The sequence below is a fragment of the Epinephelus lanceolatus genome, chromosome 1, assembly GCF_041903045.1.
Source record: "Epinephelus lanceolatus isolate andai-2023 chromosome 1, ASM4190304v1, whole genome shotgun sequence".
Taxonomy (NCBI): Eukaryota; Metazoa; Chordata; class Actinopteri; order Perciformes; family Serranidae; genus Epinephelus; species Epinephelus lanceolatus.
This window is the reverse complement of record NC_135734.1, coordinates 25,895,763-25,910,837: the sequence shown is the minus strand read 5'-3', so window position 1 is coordinate 25,910,837 and position 15,075 is coordinate 25,895,763. Positions and strand designations below refer to the sequence as shown.

Below are 15,075 nucleotides of genomic sequence, written 5' to 3'. Positions count from 1 at the left end.
AACCTGTGCTACTGCCCTGCCTGTCTGCTTTCTGTATTATAGGAGCGGTAAAATGTGCAGCAACTTCGCTGCTGGAGTTTGGTTAAATTTCAGGCATCATATGCCATCAAATGAAGAGGATGTTGAAGGGTGTGGCATGGAAATAGGTCAAAATGCGGAACTGTAATGCATAAATCAGCAATAATAATATAACATTAGCTAGTTGGCTACCAAGAAATTGGCATAGGCTACTAGTGATTTCTTGTGTTATGCTTGTTATAAAGAAACGGACCATAATGCATTGAAATGACATTAAACACAGATTATATGATGGTTAGAATTTTTAAGTCTTTACTACCAGAGAAAATGCATTTGTGGATTCCTTTTGTTGCTCGTACAGCTATCTTGCCAATGATTTCTCATAACACTCGGTTTGAAGTGTGCCTCTGAAAAACCTCAGTTTGGAGGGCCATGGCGGCCTTACACTTTGTCATACCCTAACAACAATCAGGACACGCTACCCCTATACTTCAACATGCAAAACCAAGGGATAAGGGCTAAGTGTTAAGGGCGAGGGGTGCATTGGGATTGGGCCTTTGTGTAACTATGTAGTTGAACCATGGCCATTCTCAGGAGCTCTGAGGGGCAAAGGGTAAAAGGTTAAACTATATCTCTCTCTAGACTCAGTTTGTTTGAACGCAGCAGTCCATCCCCGGCTCTTGTCAGGTTGACAAGTCCAGCTGGTGAAAGTCAGCATGTACAGCATCAGTAGATTAGCTTGGTTGCAGTTTGTTTTTCAGATCTTGTCAAACCCGCCTTTGACGCTGCACTGTGCTGCTTTCTGCTCTGGCCCCTGCGTCTGTGCAGCTGTGCATCATCAAATGTTGGCAGTGTGTCTGCTCCCAAAAAAAAGGGAAAAAACTTGCTTAAATGATGTGCAGATCAGCGCCGTAGCATATTGAAGCCCCGCTTGAAAACGAGGGCAAAACTAATTTGAATGGCAAAGCTGGCTGCATGTGCCCACATGCCCCTTGTCTTCTGAAACTGTGTTTGGCTCCTTCTCCTTCTCTTTGGCTGTTTCATTGATAAGCAGCAGGCAGGCAGTGTGGAGGGGATTAAAGGCCTTCACAGAGCCGAGTCCTGGTTTGATAAATACACACTTCCTTCTGGAAATCCTGGCCCAGACACATCATAGGCCCTGGGTGATTAGATGGTGGCATCCAGTGCAGCCATGACTAAAGCACGTGTGCTGTTCCATATAATGCTGACTTGTTCAGAGTATGCCCATTATACAGACAGCTTGCCATTAGTTTATCCTTGAATCAAAGGATTATTGCAGTGTTCTCCCACCATAGACTATTTCTTTGTTTCTCAATTTACTACCACTGTCTGATCGTCTTTATACTCCTCCATGCATTCCCAGATTATGCTGCATGTATGTGTCTGCCTCACAGAGACAGTGATGCAGTGCAGGACTTGTAAAAAACCATGGAGACAGCCAGGCAGCGCTTTGCAGGATGAGACAGATGTAATAGGATGCCAGAAAGCTGCACTCGTCTCTCCTCCTCTTCCTTCTCACTTCTCTAGAGACTCTCAGAGCTCATTGTTTGCCTCCTGCATGTTAATGATATCCTGTGTATAAATACAGAGGGCACGGAGCCATCCAAAACCAACCCTTTTGAAGCCCTCTGGATTAATTGACCCGCAGGCTCTCGACTGATTCGCAGCCTTTTACGGGAAATGTAGTGGCTACAGGACAAAGATGAATGAGTTTTGCTGCATGCTGAAGTCGATCTTTTGTGATAGATAGGCTTCAGCGTAAGAGCCGGTATAGGAAAGGCAGTGTCTCTTTCCCATAAACTAGTAGAGGAGCTACATTTATTACTGTGTTAAAATACTCCCAGAGATGCTGCTGGTACACAGGCCTAATTACCAACCTTCTGCTCCTAATTCCTGTGCAATGAGGACAGCAACTGGGAAAAATAGATCTTGTGTCCTTTGTCTGTTTCTCTCTTCAAGGCTTTAACACAGAGCATTAATAATGTGAACCTGGTCACCTTCAGAACGTCTTTTGTTCCTTAATGTAGAATTCCTTACTTATCAATCTTGCTCATTTTTTGTTGAACAGTCAAATTCACCACTTTGGTCCAGACTGAAATATCTTAACAACTATGTAATGGATTGCACTGAAAGCTTGTACAGATATTCATGGTCCCCAGAGGATGAATCCTAATGATTTTAGTAATCCAGAGACCGTTTCTATGGATCAGGCAGCCATGAGACTGACATTTGTGATCCTGAATCAAATGTCTCTACAACATTAGGATGCATTGTCATTAGGTTTGGTACATTAATCCCCCCTCAGGATGAATTTTGATTGTTTTGGTGATCCTCTGACTTTTCGGCCCAATTTTACCATTTAATTTGTGTGCTACTTTGGCTTTACGACCAAATGCAGATGTTTGCTGGTCTGTAAAACTAATAAAGTGCCTGTCATCCTTTGCTGTACTTTGTTTTTACTGCTAATCAACAAATTTTAGCATGCTAACACCTTAAACTGAGATGGTGAACATGATAGACAGTATACCTGCTAAACAGCATGTTAGCATTGTTACTGTTAGTATTTGGCATGCTGATATTATTATATTATTTAGTTCAAAGCACCGCTACCCCAAACAAAGGCGCTAGCATGTCTGGAATTTCTCAATTGTGGGATCAATAAAGGTATGTCTTATCTTATCTTACCTTATCTTATCTTATCTTATCTAATCTTATCTAATCTTATCTTATGTCTATAGACTCCTCTGTCTGATGTATTATGAACACAGTTTTTTGTACATGAACACCTGCAGACCAAATACCCTAAAGGTTCTGTGGCAGAGACAACATTCAAAACACTAATATAGCAGCAAACCACTTTTAGAGAAATTGATTCATGCCTTTATTTCAAGCCGGCTCGACTACTGTAACACAGTTTTTAGTGGCTTCCCAAAAAATACCACTGAAAGACTTCGGCTATTAACCAGAACCAAGAAGAGAGAGCGCATCAGGCCAGTCTTAGCAGCTCTGCACTGGCTTCCTGTTACATTCTGAATTGATTTTAAGGACCTCCTTGCTTGTATACAAAGCCCTAAATAATAATTTGAGCTTTTCTCTACTTTGTTGTGGTAGGTGGTCCAGCTGTGCATGCATGTTAGTACATGTGGGTCCCTTTTTGTCTATCCCACTGGCGAGCTAAACTCTGCTGCTCTCCACTGTGCTCATACAGCAGTTACAGGTGATTACTGCTGAAAATGTTACAGGCAGTGTCGCAATAGTGTACGTATCCTCCAGTTTTCCCTTAAGTTAACACTGTTAGCTCTGTCAGCACTGTTGTCATTGTTAGTACTGTTCACGCTGTTAGCACTGTTGTCATTGTTAGTACTGTTCACACTGTTAGTACTGTTGCTGCAAGCAACTGTACAGCCACGTTCATGTAGAGAACTGTGTGCAGACAATCCCAGCTCAGACTCTGAATCATAGATATGGTCTGAATGTGGTATTGAGCTCCTTTAAAGCCCATCATTTCTAAAATTGTAGGTTAAATTCTAATATTATCAATGTGGTATGAAAAGTAAATAACCTGGTGCTCCAGTCAAGTGAAACACTTCATAATGTAAAAGGCAAGAGTGACTTAAGCAGCAGATTTAGCAGAGGTATTACGAAGGGACCACAGGTCCATAAGCACTTTTAACCATCAGAGGAGGGCCAAGGATTTACCTCAACAGTGTTTGGGTGGAAAGCTAAGGATATAAATGGGACTAAAAGAAGCCTGGTCGTGCTTAGGGATGTGACGAAGCATCTCTGACCACTTTTAGGGATTAGCAGAGAGTAGAGGTGCTTGTTCCCTAAACCTCTCAACCACAAACAGCAATTATACACCGAGGAGCTGCGTCCCTTACAGGCAGATAGGTCAGTCATGCAGAACTGGTGCAAAATGAGGGATGGTGAGACAGTAGAAATAGGCCATCCCAGAGGGGCCAAGGAGAATATGCTCTACATCAGATCCTCTATTGTTAGCAAAACCTAAAACCCAACTGATCCTCCGCACAGTCTGTCAGCGGGGTTCATCTCATTTTGACACAGCAAATTAACGTTCAATTTAATCATTTTATTATTGCCTCTTGATTGCAAGACTGAAATGTGGCGTGAATTTATGGCTGGATTTTCTCGGGTCTTTCAAATTACTATTACGTTTCTGTAATAGCAAATTAATTGACATGCTTTTCAGACAAAGTGCATCTCAGGACACCATTCTCAGTCTAACGCTGAAGAAGAACAGCTAGTAATAAATGGATAGATGAAGTGTTTGCCTGCACTCAGGAGGCCATTTGTTAATTTTAACAGGGGGGGGTGGTTGGTTTCGTTTGGAAGGATGAACATGTAAGAGTCTGTCCATTCTTGATTAAAAGCTTTGCTGTCTACTGTTCTCTTTTTAGAGCACTCCATGTGAAATTAGTTTTCTCGGCCTCTTCTTTTTCTGCTGTTAACTTGAACTGTTGTCTCACATTACGTGTCTCCTGTGTGTGTATCTCACTGACCTGGGTGCTTATCAGAATACACAGATTTGATTTGACTTGCAACACATGCAGTTGGTCTGTGAGTTTCATAAAGGCTAGAAATGCTGTACTGGTTAAAATGGAAAGTTTTTTCAAAATTCAATTAACATCAATAATTTATCAGTTATAAGTCTGATTCCAGACAGGACGCCACGCCATGTAGGTTTGGACACGGACCGTTGTCCACCTATTAGCACCCTTGAGGTGGGTGGAGAGCGATGACACGTTAAGTGGTGTATTTTGGTCATTTTGCTAACAAGAGTGTACCTCTCGTCCTCCCTCAAATTGCCTACTGCCCGCACTGATACCATGAGAACAATGCGCTGGTGTTTGTGTCCTGTCAGCCTGATGTAAGTGCGTTTAGGGGCAGCATTAAGTAAAGGAATAATGGGGAATGCACTCTGGAGTAGCTAGATATCAACTTCATTAGATGTGATTAGCATTATGGAAGCTCTCTGTAGGAGGGCTCTTTGATGTTTGTGCTGCTCATCTCTTTTTCCTGCTCCGCAGTTAAACCCTATCCCCCCACCCTGCTCTGCTTCTCTCCCTCCTCTGCTCTCATTTCCTCCTCTCTCCCTTTGTCTCCTCCTTGGGGTTGGTTGATTGATTAATGCTCCGATAGGATCCAGACAAGGGTATGGGTTTGAAGGGATTGTGTGTGTGTGTGTGTGTGAGTGTGTGTGTGTGGGTCTGGTGCAATGTGTCCGTGCCTTGCTCGTTCTATTTGAAATCACCCGAGGCGGAGACAGTTTAAACTGATTATGCAGCAATCAGGGCCCATGACTCTGTGGATCATTATGGTCACCAGCTTTATACATTTACAACAAGTTGATGCCTCAGACCGTAACATTGTTTGTAGTGTGGTGGAAGACGGAGGGAAATGATAGAGTGAGAGAGGAAAACATTCACCAAGAAAGGAAAGGAAAAAGGAAACATTGTGGTATTTATGATCACGTCCGTAGCGATATTGTTTACATTAACAGTTACTTCAAATGCTTTCATCTGCAGCCAAACAATATTATTACTGCATGTAAAACAGCATAGTGCTGTTAGTCATGTTTTGGACTATTATTTATTTACATATACCCTTTTGCCAACTAAAATTTGCGTGTGTATGCACGTCCTTTAAACGTGGGAAAACACATTATAAAATAGGCAATAGAATGCTTTTCTGTTGCCAGCAGGCTAGAGCTGTGTACACGGCTTTGCGGTACACGAGTATGCCCTTCTGTTTTTTTTTTCAGGTGTGTCCCATTCAAGGCTTGAAAACAGGTTATTTATCAGTAGAACATGCATGAAGGACAGTGAAAATCTTCTTTTTTGTACCTCTTCATTATTGACTCTCCTCCAAAGTTGTTGCAGAATACATTTTGAACAATGTTTGAGTGCTTCTTGGATGGAAACCAAGCGGGTCCAGTAGGGTGATGTATTTCCATCACAGCCGAACAAAGCAGATGGGAGCTGGAGCCAATAAATACCCGTGACTACTGCAGAGTCATTTGTGAATGCTGATGGTAACATTTCCCATTAAGAGCAAAAGCCAGATGGAGTAGTCACAGGTATTTATTGGCTCTGGCTCCATTCACCATTGATAGCAATACAACATCCGGGTGGACGCGCTAATTTTAACCCCTTACCAGTGAGATGCAATGCTGCACCACCACAAAATATAGTCCATCTATATCATAGCAGCCCTTAAACAATGTTCCTATTTGAAAAAGAGACTGAATTAGAGATGTATTAAAAGAAGAAACCACCATAACATTTTCAGTGGTCCTCCATGCTGCTTTCTACTGTTTACTTACCTGTTTTTTGGCCTGTTCAGGACGTTGCATGTGACACACCGTAAAAAAAACAAACAAAAAAAAACCACTTCTGCCTCTGGTGCTTTTAAAAATTGAAAGTACTTTTATATTGCATCAACTTTGCCTCAAGTTTTAGCACTGAGTCACACTTTTGAGGATCATTACATTCTCGTGACTAAAAAATCATGTCAAAATCAATTCTTGTTGATGTGTTCAAATAAGTCTTTTAAACTGTATGCCCCGTTGTATTTTTCTTTTTTTTTGTTTGTTTGTTTTTTGTGCTTTGTTGTACTTTAGGTAACCTTGTGTAACATCTTGGCCAAGGGACTACAGATGAAAAATAGCCTTTTGTCTACTTCTGGCATTTTTATACCAATTGTATTTTATTAAGTTGCACTGTCCCTTCTTAAATAAACTAAACTAAAACTAAGACACTAAAACTAAAAAGAAAGCCATGCTTGTCTGCTGCAGAGCCGTGTACACCACTCTGCTGGCAATGGAAAAGGAGTCTTTAGTTTATTTTAGTGGGTTTTCATGTGTTTAAAATTCTGTGTACACACACTAAGTTTGGTGGAATAGGGGTATTTGATGGCAAACATGGTTAACATCAGCATCCTAGCTTTGCCATTGTGAGCATCTTAGCATGCTGATGGTAGCATTTAGCTCAAAGCACTGTCTCACAGAGTTGTTAGTGTGGCTGTTGATTCCTTGTCCCATTTAAACTGGGATTATGGTACATAAAACTGATCATTTAAAGTAAATGACCATTAATAATACATTAACACATGTCCATTCCTGCATTTTTCCTGTGTTTTCAGAAAAGACCAGCACCTGCTGTCCTCAGTAAACTGTTGGTACCTGATGCTGAACCAGACGAGGCGAGAAAGCCGTGACCACGCCACCCTCAGCGACATCTACACCAACAATGTCATTGTCCGCCTGGCCCAGATCAGTGAGGACATCATCCGTCTGTTCAAGAAGGTCAGTGAGAATATCATCCTCCCCTCTTTGTTTACTCATTCTCTCTTATCACCAGTGCACAAAATGTCACTGAGATGAGTGTTTTCATCTGGTTCTTGTAAACTTTGGGCCTCACTGTCATTCCTTGGAGTTGCCATTAAGTTGAACTTGCAAAGTGCAAGTTGCAGCAGCTAAAATAAAAGCGGCTTCTCTACTTTTTGGCTTCAGTTTGGCCAAAGCAGAGAAACCAGCACACATGGATTTAGTAGAAGGTGTATGAGTAAAGCATGGGGAAAAGTAAAGCTGAGAGCCCCTCGCCCAACACCCTGCAGCCCCAACAAGTGTGATCAACGTCTGGCTCGCTGTCAGCACATAGCAGAGATGACTGAGGTCTTATCCAAACATCATAGCCCTGTTTTCACCTTGCAGGCCTTCCTGTAGGTGAGCTGCACTCTGCTTACTAGGCTCCATTCAGATATAACGGTGTGCATGTGTCAGTGTGTGTGTCTACTTGTGTGGATGCCAGGCCAGTGTTTGTCAGAAACTGTGCCAGTGCTCAAAAAGGAGAAACACTGTCTTTTTTTAAGTCAGGCGCCCTCAGGTAGCTTTTTCTATATTTGAAAGTATGAATGGATGGCTCTGCTGCTGCTGCTGCTGCTGCTGCTTGCTGGCAGACATGTTGGGAGGCAATAAATAATTCATCTAAAACATCATGGAGAAAATTAAAAATGTTAAACTGAAATAAATGGAAGAGCTTTGGATGATTGACTGTTGGACATGACAAGGTGATCAAGGACGAAGAGAACAGCTGTCGACAAAAACTTGATCAAGGGGCTGTTTAGCATATAAATGACAGAGATAATATTACTGATATATTGTGCTTATAATGATGGTAAGTTCCATATGTTATGATGCTGTACATATGGTGATGGCATATGATGCTCTTATCTTCTGTTTCCATGACTCTCAATATAAAGAAATTGCATATTAATACATTAGAAGCAACTGTGCTGCTTTTGCCTTCCATAGAAGGAAGATTTTAACAATGTATACCAACAGGCGTTTCTATAAGGGCTCTTACAATAGGACCCGCCACAGCTCTTACACTGTGTTGCATCACAGTCGTTCACTCGCTGCTTGAACCCTCCCTGCTCTCCCTGAGTCTCTGCAGTACATGCTGCAGTCTGTCTCGTTTCAGAGCCACTGATGCATACAGATGCCATTCACCAGCTGCCGGAGCCCTCTGAGGATATTCCACATTTATCACACTCAGTCCGATGCTTGTTTGAGTAGGACTTAACGCCTGCACTCCAGATACAAACACAGTAAAAACAACAAATCCCTCCTGTATTACTGAGGTTATCATGTTTTGTCTCTTCTGGGTTCATTTCAGTTTAGTGAAGAACTGTTGGAGCAAGATTTGGTTTTATGAGTTTTTTCCCCTCTTTGATGATTAGTTAAGTTTCTGACTCACAGTAGCAAGTTTTTTCAAGCACAGTTATTATAGCTGGGCAGGGCGCGGACAAACATGTTAACTTCAGGGTAGGTGTGGTTTTAAAAAAGTGTGTGTGTGTGTGTGTGTGTGTGTGCGTTGCAACAATATTTGCCGTGTTGCTGTTCAGTTAGTCATTGTCTTTCAGCACAGCTCCTCCTTGTTGTATTGATCTGACTGAAATAATGATTCATATCTGAATGGAACATCGTGCATCTTGCTGTGTCACGATGATGCACTCTTTTGGGTGGACCAGAATTAGTCAGCTGTTGACGTACGTAAAAGGAGCATCTGATTGCCATTTTTAAAAGCACATGACACACTGCACACTTTCGTATGCAGCATGTGAAGCCTCGGCTATTGATAGCTGTGCACCAACAGCCCACCCATTTAACCTAATTAGCTGCTTACATCAATCTCTAATGACAAGTGTCACTGTTTCATTTATGAACATGGCCCTACTTTTATCGACCTTTGAGGTTTTTTTTTGCTGTCCATCACCTGCAAAGACCCTAAAGAAATCAAATGTCTTGCTCAGCTTTATTCAGAAGTTTCAGAGGTATACTTTGTTTCTGTTGTGGCTATATTTTTTTTACCTCCTGAGACCTGAGCTATTGTTTGGTATGCATTTCTAATTTCTCCTAGCTATTTTGGATTAGTAAGACCTTATAAGTACAACAAACTAAGCATTGTCAGTTAGTAGTTTTGGAGGAAAAAAAGTCCTCATACGGGGACAATGGGTTTATTTTAACTAGTCAAAAGTGTATAATAAAGTATACAGTAGTTTATTTCAATGTCTGGACACAGTTGTGCTAAAACAAAATTGCAAACCAATCAACATATGTTCAGTATTTTGAAATCTAAGGATTAGGGGTCACTGTTGAAGTCTAAAATTGTTCAGAATCATTTATTTCAATGCCCGAACATGGCTGTGCAAAGGCAAAATTGCAAATAATGCAACAAATCTAAAAGCCTTATGATTTTTTGGTTCCTTCCTACTCTCTATGAATTTTCTTTGCTCTATGTGTCTCTCAAGCTCGGACTATCATTTTGTCTGTAGGGACAGTCTGTCACAACTAACTGGCCTGTGTGAAATGCTGCAGTAATACAACTGAGGACAAGTCCCAAAGTCCTCAAATGAGCACTTCCTAATTAACAGCATCTTAGCTTGTTATTATTGCTTTAAATTTGCATGCCATGCCAAACTATACAAATGTTACTGTTAGAACTGTAAAATTTGATCAGTTTTGCACCTTGTTCACTTTTGTTTTGGGATCAGCTGTAGACTTACATATGGCTTAGTGTATTGTTCTTTTGCTGCCAGTAGATGTCACAAAAAAGTGTCCACAAACAACAGGTTTAAGTTAAGCAAGATGAAGTACGGAGTGCAGCAAACCTAAAATGTAATGACATCATATGAGGATGCAGGGTCGCAGGAGGATAAGGTTTGTGACCTTAATGTGGCTCTACTCCCTGACTTATGGTGCAGTCAGGGACACACAGAGTTGTGTGGGGGACAGGAAATAGCATGGGTAGGGTTGTAAACATAAGATGCAGGCGATTGCATGGCTAGCATGCTAACAACAGCAAGTTTGTTAATTATACAGTGTTATACAACATTTGACTGACAGTAACCTTTGTCACTGCATACAGCAAAGACATTAAGCATTATTTTGCCATGCAGTTATGAACTGCAATATAAATGGCATTTCCTGAATGAAAAGTCAGCCCCACCCCCTCTCTCAAAATTCATGAAGACTGGAGCCTTGGTTATTGGCTGTCATGCTGTAGCTGTGGAGACACCCTCAGGCAGACAGAATTGAACAAAAGCCGAACTTTTGCAGGTGTTGACCCACTAACCCCACTGATGGTGGTGGAATTAACTTAGGCTGCTAGAGCTGGATGTAGAGCTCGGGCACAGGGCGTAGCATCATTTCTCTTCATGTATATCCACATTATGATCTTAGGTGAAAAGTCTGATTTACTCTTTATGTTCATAGTTAATAATACAGTCATGTTTTGGCTATACTTTGAGTCAAAACCTACAGTAAATATACACTAAATCACATACACTAAATCAAATTAAAATGGAGAACACACTGTTGTGATATAAATCAAACTGAGCTTTAAGATCCTACCACTACTGTACATGGCAACATTAAAGACAAATTAAGATCATATAAAAGGTTAACTATTCAGGAATGGTCGGTTACTATTTGTTACCACAACATTAAAACTTCCTCCTGACACTGTTCTTACATGGCAAGCTACCGTACTACTGTATTGTAGTAATATTACATTACTTGTCTTGGAAAAGCCGATACTTTAGCAAACTAACTGAGCTGACTTCTGGCTCCGACCTGTCCAACAGAAAACAGGCCAGCTCTGTGTCGGCCTTCATCCCCATCCTCTCCTTCAGTGCTTGCTTGCAAAAGTGAAAGTGAAAGCCAACCTCAGTATCACTCTCATTTTGGAATGATCTTTATCCACTTGGCATTTTGCCTCGTCATGCATTCTTTTGGCATTGTGTTCTATTTTTGTAGCTTACTCTCAGATGCATGCTGTGTACGGTTTGCAACACAATCACCCAAAAAATGTTGCCATTATAAGTTTCTGTAAACGAAGGATATGATATATTGACGTTATTATCAATCAATCAATCAAACTTTATTTATATAGCGCCTTTCATACATCAGTGCAACCCCAAAGCGCTTATGTAGCGGATACATTGAAACTTTACATTTCAACAGTGCTGTGGTTAATCTGTGGTTAGGGTTAGGCTTAAAAAACACTTGTTTGTGGTTAGGAAAATAAATTTTGGCTCAAACTACTCGGTTTTGGGTGCACAATCCCAGCAGGAAACATGGCGATGTCTCAGCAAAAAAACAACTGCTTTTCGGGCACTATCTCCCGCTGGAAAAATGGTGATAGGTGGCTACAAAACACCCACATTTGGTACCCAAAAAAGTACTGAAAACACAACAATGACTTGCTAAATCACAACCAGTTTTGTTGTTTGTTGGCCTCAAACAGTGGTCTGCAGCTTGGCAGGTGTCTCGCCTGGGTGACACACCATCCACCATTCCCTTCACCTCCTGATGCAGAAATGTACAATGCCAACATTTTCTGCTGGCACCTGGTCCCTACAGTCCTGACCTCACCTGTGTGCTGTGCCCAGGAACGTCCCAAACACAGCAGTGTAGGAACAAAATAGGAGAATACCAACAGACAGCAGAGTCACTGCAGATGAATACACCTCACACCCTTCAAGTGGGTTATAAGTGATAATTAAACGGGATTACTTTTGCATGAGTCAGGAAAATCCTGCATAGTATACCTTTAACGTAATGGAAGACTATTTATAGTCACATTTTAGAGAGTCGCTCAACCAGCATCCTATTTGTGATTGTTTTGATGTCGGTTTTTGTATCACCCTTTCTCAAACTTAACGACTTTTTATAGTTCTGTGAAGTTAGAGAAGGTGTTGCTTGTGTTTTTTTGGATGTGTCAGACTGTCCTACTGAGACATGCTGCTGCTGTCGGTGCATTTTCTCACCTCAAAGTCTTGAAATAAAGGCTTTATGCCTCTCTCCCACACAAACAGATGCTATTAGTTTCACTCTATCATTTATTTGTCCCTGCAGTCCGGGTGTGTCCCACGTATTTGATCAGGCATGAGGCATGCTGTGTAGTGAGATGGCTGTGAAAAAGTGCAGGTGCATGTGTTTTAAAAGCTGGGAGAGGAATTAACTGCGCAGCTTTATGAGGTGTTTGTTGAGTCTCCGACAGTTTCTTCCAAACAAAACATATGAAAGTGGCGGCAGAAAGAAATGACGGCTTAAAGGACAACTTCGGTATTTTTCAACCTGGGCTCTATTTCCCCATGTGTATGTGTGCGTATGATTCATAGGTACCACTTGTTCTAAAATTGGTTCAGTATTGAGCCGCGAAACAAGCTAAAACGGTAATGGGGGCAAATGCCTCCCGTATAAAAGTGCTTTTTTTCGCCACTGACCGGTTCAGATCGCCAGTGTTATCTCTGTAGATAGCATATGGTAGCGGCCCTGGGGCAGTGGTGAGTGTGAATGAGTGGAGTCAGCTGTCAGTCAGTGTTGGAGCAGAGAGGCGGAAGGCGTCCCCGCTCGGTATTGTAAATGAGTATGTGTGTGTGTGAAGTGTGTGTTTTTTTGCCACTGACCGGCTCAGATCGCCAGTGCTATCTCTGTAAACAGCATGCTAACTTAGCCTCTCCCTTACCTCTGGGCTGTGTGATGTCACGAGCTTTGCTCCACTGTGTCTGTAGCTCTCTCTACTCGTGGGACAGCCGTTTTCTTGAGGAAGAGGTGTTTCGGGATTGGATGTCTTCTCTTCTTCGGCTGGCAGTAGTCATCTTGGGAGAAGTGAGCACTGCAGACCCGATGGTCTGCAAGGCGCAGTGTCTGGAGAGGAATGTTAGCATCCATTTGTAGCACAACTAGCCACAACTTCAGCATCTCGCCGTCCGACAAAGGCAGCCTATGAAAGCTGTACGGGGTGTAGCGCGACATCCTGTTCTTGCGTTCAGGAAAAAGGCCCGTTTATTTGAGCACTCCAAAAACTCTGGTAACACTCCAGAGGGTAGCACGTAAAAGACTCCATCCTCTGACTCTTCTAGCGTAACACATCACACACACATACTCATTTACATTACCAAGCGGGGACGCCTTCCGTCTTTCTGCTCCAACACTGACTGACAGCTGACTCCACTCATTCACAGTCACCACTGCCCCAGGACCGCTACAATATGCTATTTACAGAGATAACACTGGTGATCTGAACCGGTCAGTGGCGAAAAAAAACACTTTTATACGGGACACATTTGCCCCCATTGCCGTTTTAGCTCGTTTCGTGGCTCGATACTGAACCAATTTTAGAACGAGTGGTACCCATGAATCATACGCACACATACACATGGGGAAATAGAGCCCAGGTTGAAAAATACCGAAGTTGTCCTTTAAGCAATCTTTTCATAATTAAGAAGAGATATGAAAGTTGAAATTGGGCTTGTTGTGTCTCTTGATGCATTATTGGTTTTTATTTATCTTTTTGCAGAGCACAGTGAAACATCAATAGACTGTTTTTTTTTGTTTGTCAGAGGATGTCACACATTGTCTTCACTTCTTGGCGCTCTTCACACATGCACACATGCACTTCACAAATGCACACACACGCAGGTAATGAATGAGACTGACTTCAGAAGGCACTGCAAAAGTCTAGATGTGAGGTGTGATGTAATGTGCAATAGTCACAGGAAATGTAAATGTGCTTTGCTCAAAGTTTTGTCATTGCTGTTCAACAACCAAGTAGAGAGGTACAGTGAGTGTGTCAAGCTAATTTGCACACAAGACATTCAGAGCCCAACAACACTGTGACTGCTTGTCCAGTGTGCAATAGATTTATGAGCCTAATTAGTGATTTTAAATTTAAGAGTAGCGTCCTCCATATTTTCAGTCCTTTCCTAATGTAGTCTGTTTCATGTTTGGCTGCAGGAAGAGCTGGTGAGATGGAGGAAGTGGGGACATGGCTGTGCTTTAAGACTTTTAAACTTTAGAGAACAAAATTTTGAATTCAGTTAATCTGAGGCAATAGAGCATATATAACAAAAACAAAAATGAACATTCTCAGTCAGGATGTATGAGGCTGTAACACCTATAATACACCAGAAATCAAAATTGTTGGAAGATGAAAGTACTAAATGGACAGGGTTTATGTTTTGGTGAGCATGTAATGGTGCAGTGTGTAGGATTTAGGGTGATATATTGGCAGAAATGGAATATAATATAATAAGTATGTTTTCTTTAGCATGCATTCACCTGAAAATAAGAATTGTCATGTTTCCTCAAAATGACCTCAAAATGAGTCGTTTATATCTACACAGGGAGCAGGTCCTCTTCTACAGAGTCCACCATGTTGCAGCACCATGTTTCTACAGTAGCCTGGAATGGACAAACCAAACACTGGCTGTAAATAGGGCATTCGAGTGTTCTCATTGGCCGCCACAGTTAGCAGCCCCTCTGCAACAAGCCAAACAGCATCATAGAAATGCAGATTTTTTTTAACATGAAACTGCTTCATTCAGTGTAGTTGGCAATTTAAATCACAGAGTACATTTGTTTTGACTCCCTGTGAAAACCTCCTGAACCTCTGGATCTTAAGTTATCAGAAGGTGAGCACACAGTAGCAGGTGCTGATCTAGCAGCCC

General features: G+C 41.7%; 1 protein-coding gene across 2 annotated transcripts in view; it reads left to right on the top strand.

Annotated features, from left to right (window-relative positions):
- Positions 1-15,075, top strand: part of srgap3 (SLIT-ROBO Rho GTPase activating protein 3) — an 85,897-nt gene that overhangs the window by 30,304 nt on the left and 40,518 nt on the right. For both annotated transcript variants that reach the window (XM_033626677.2, XM_033626676.2), the window contains exon 3: positions 7,201-7,363. In XM_033626677.2, coding sequence (XP_033482568.1) covers positions 7,201-7,363 — 163 coding nt within the window. The remainder of the gene's footprint in view (positions 1-7,200; positions 7,364-15,075) is intronic.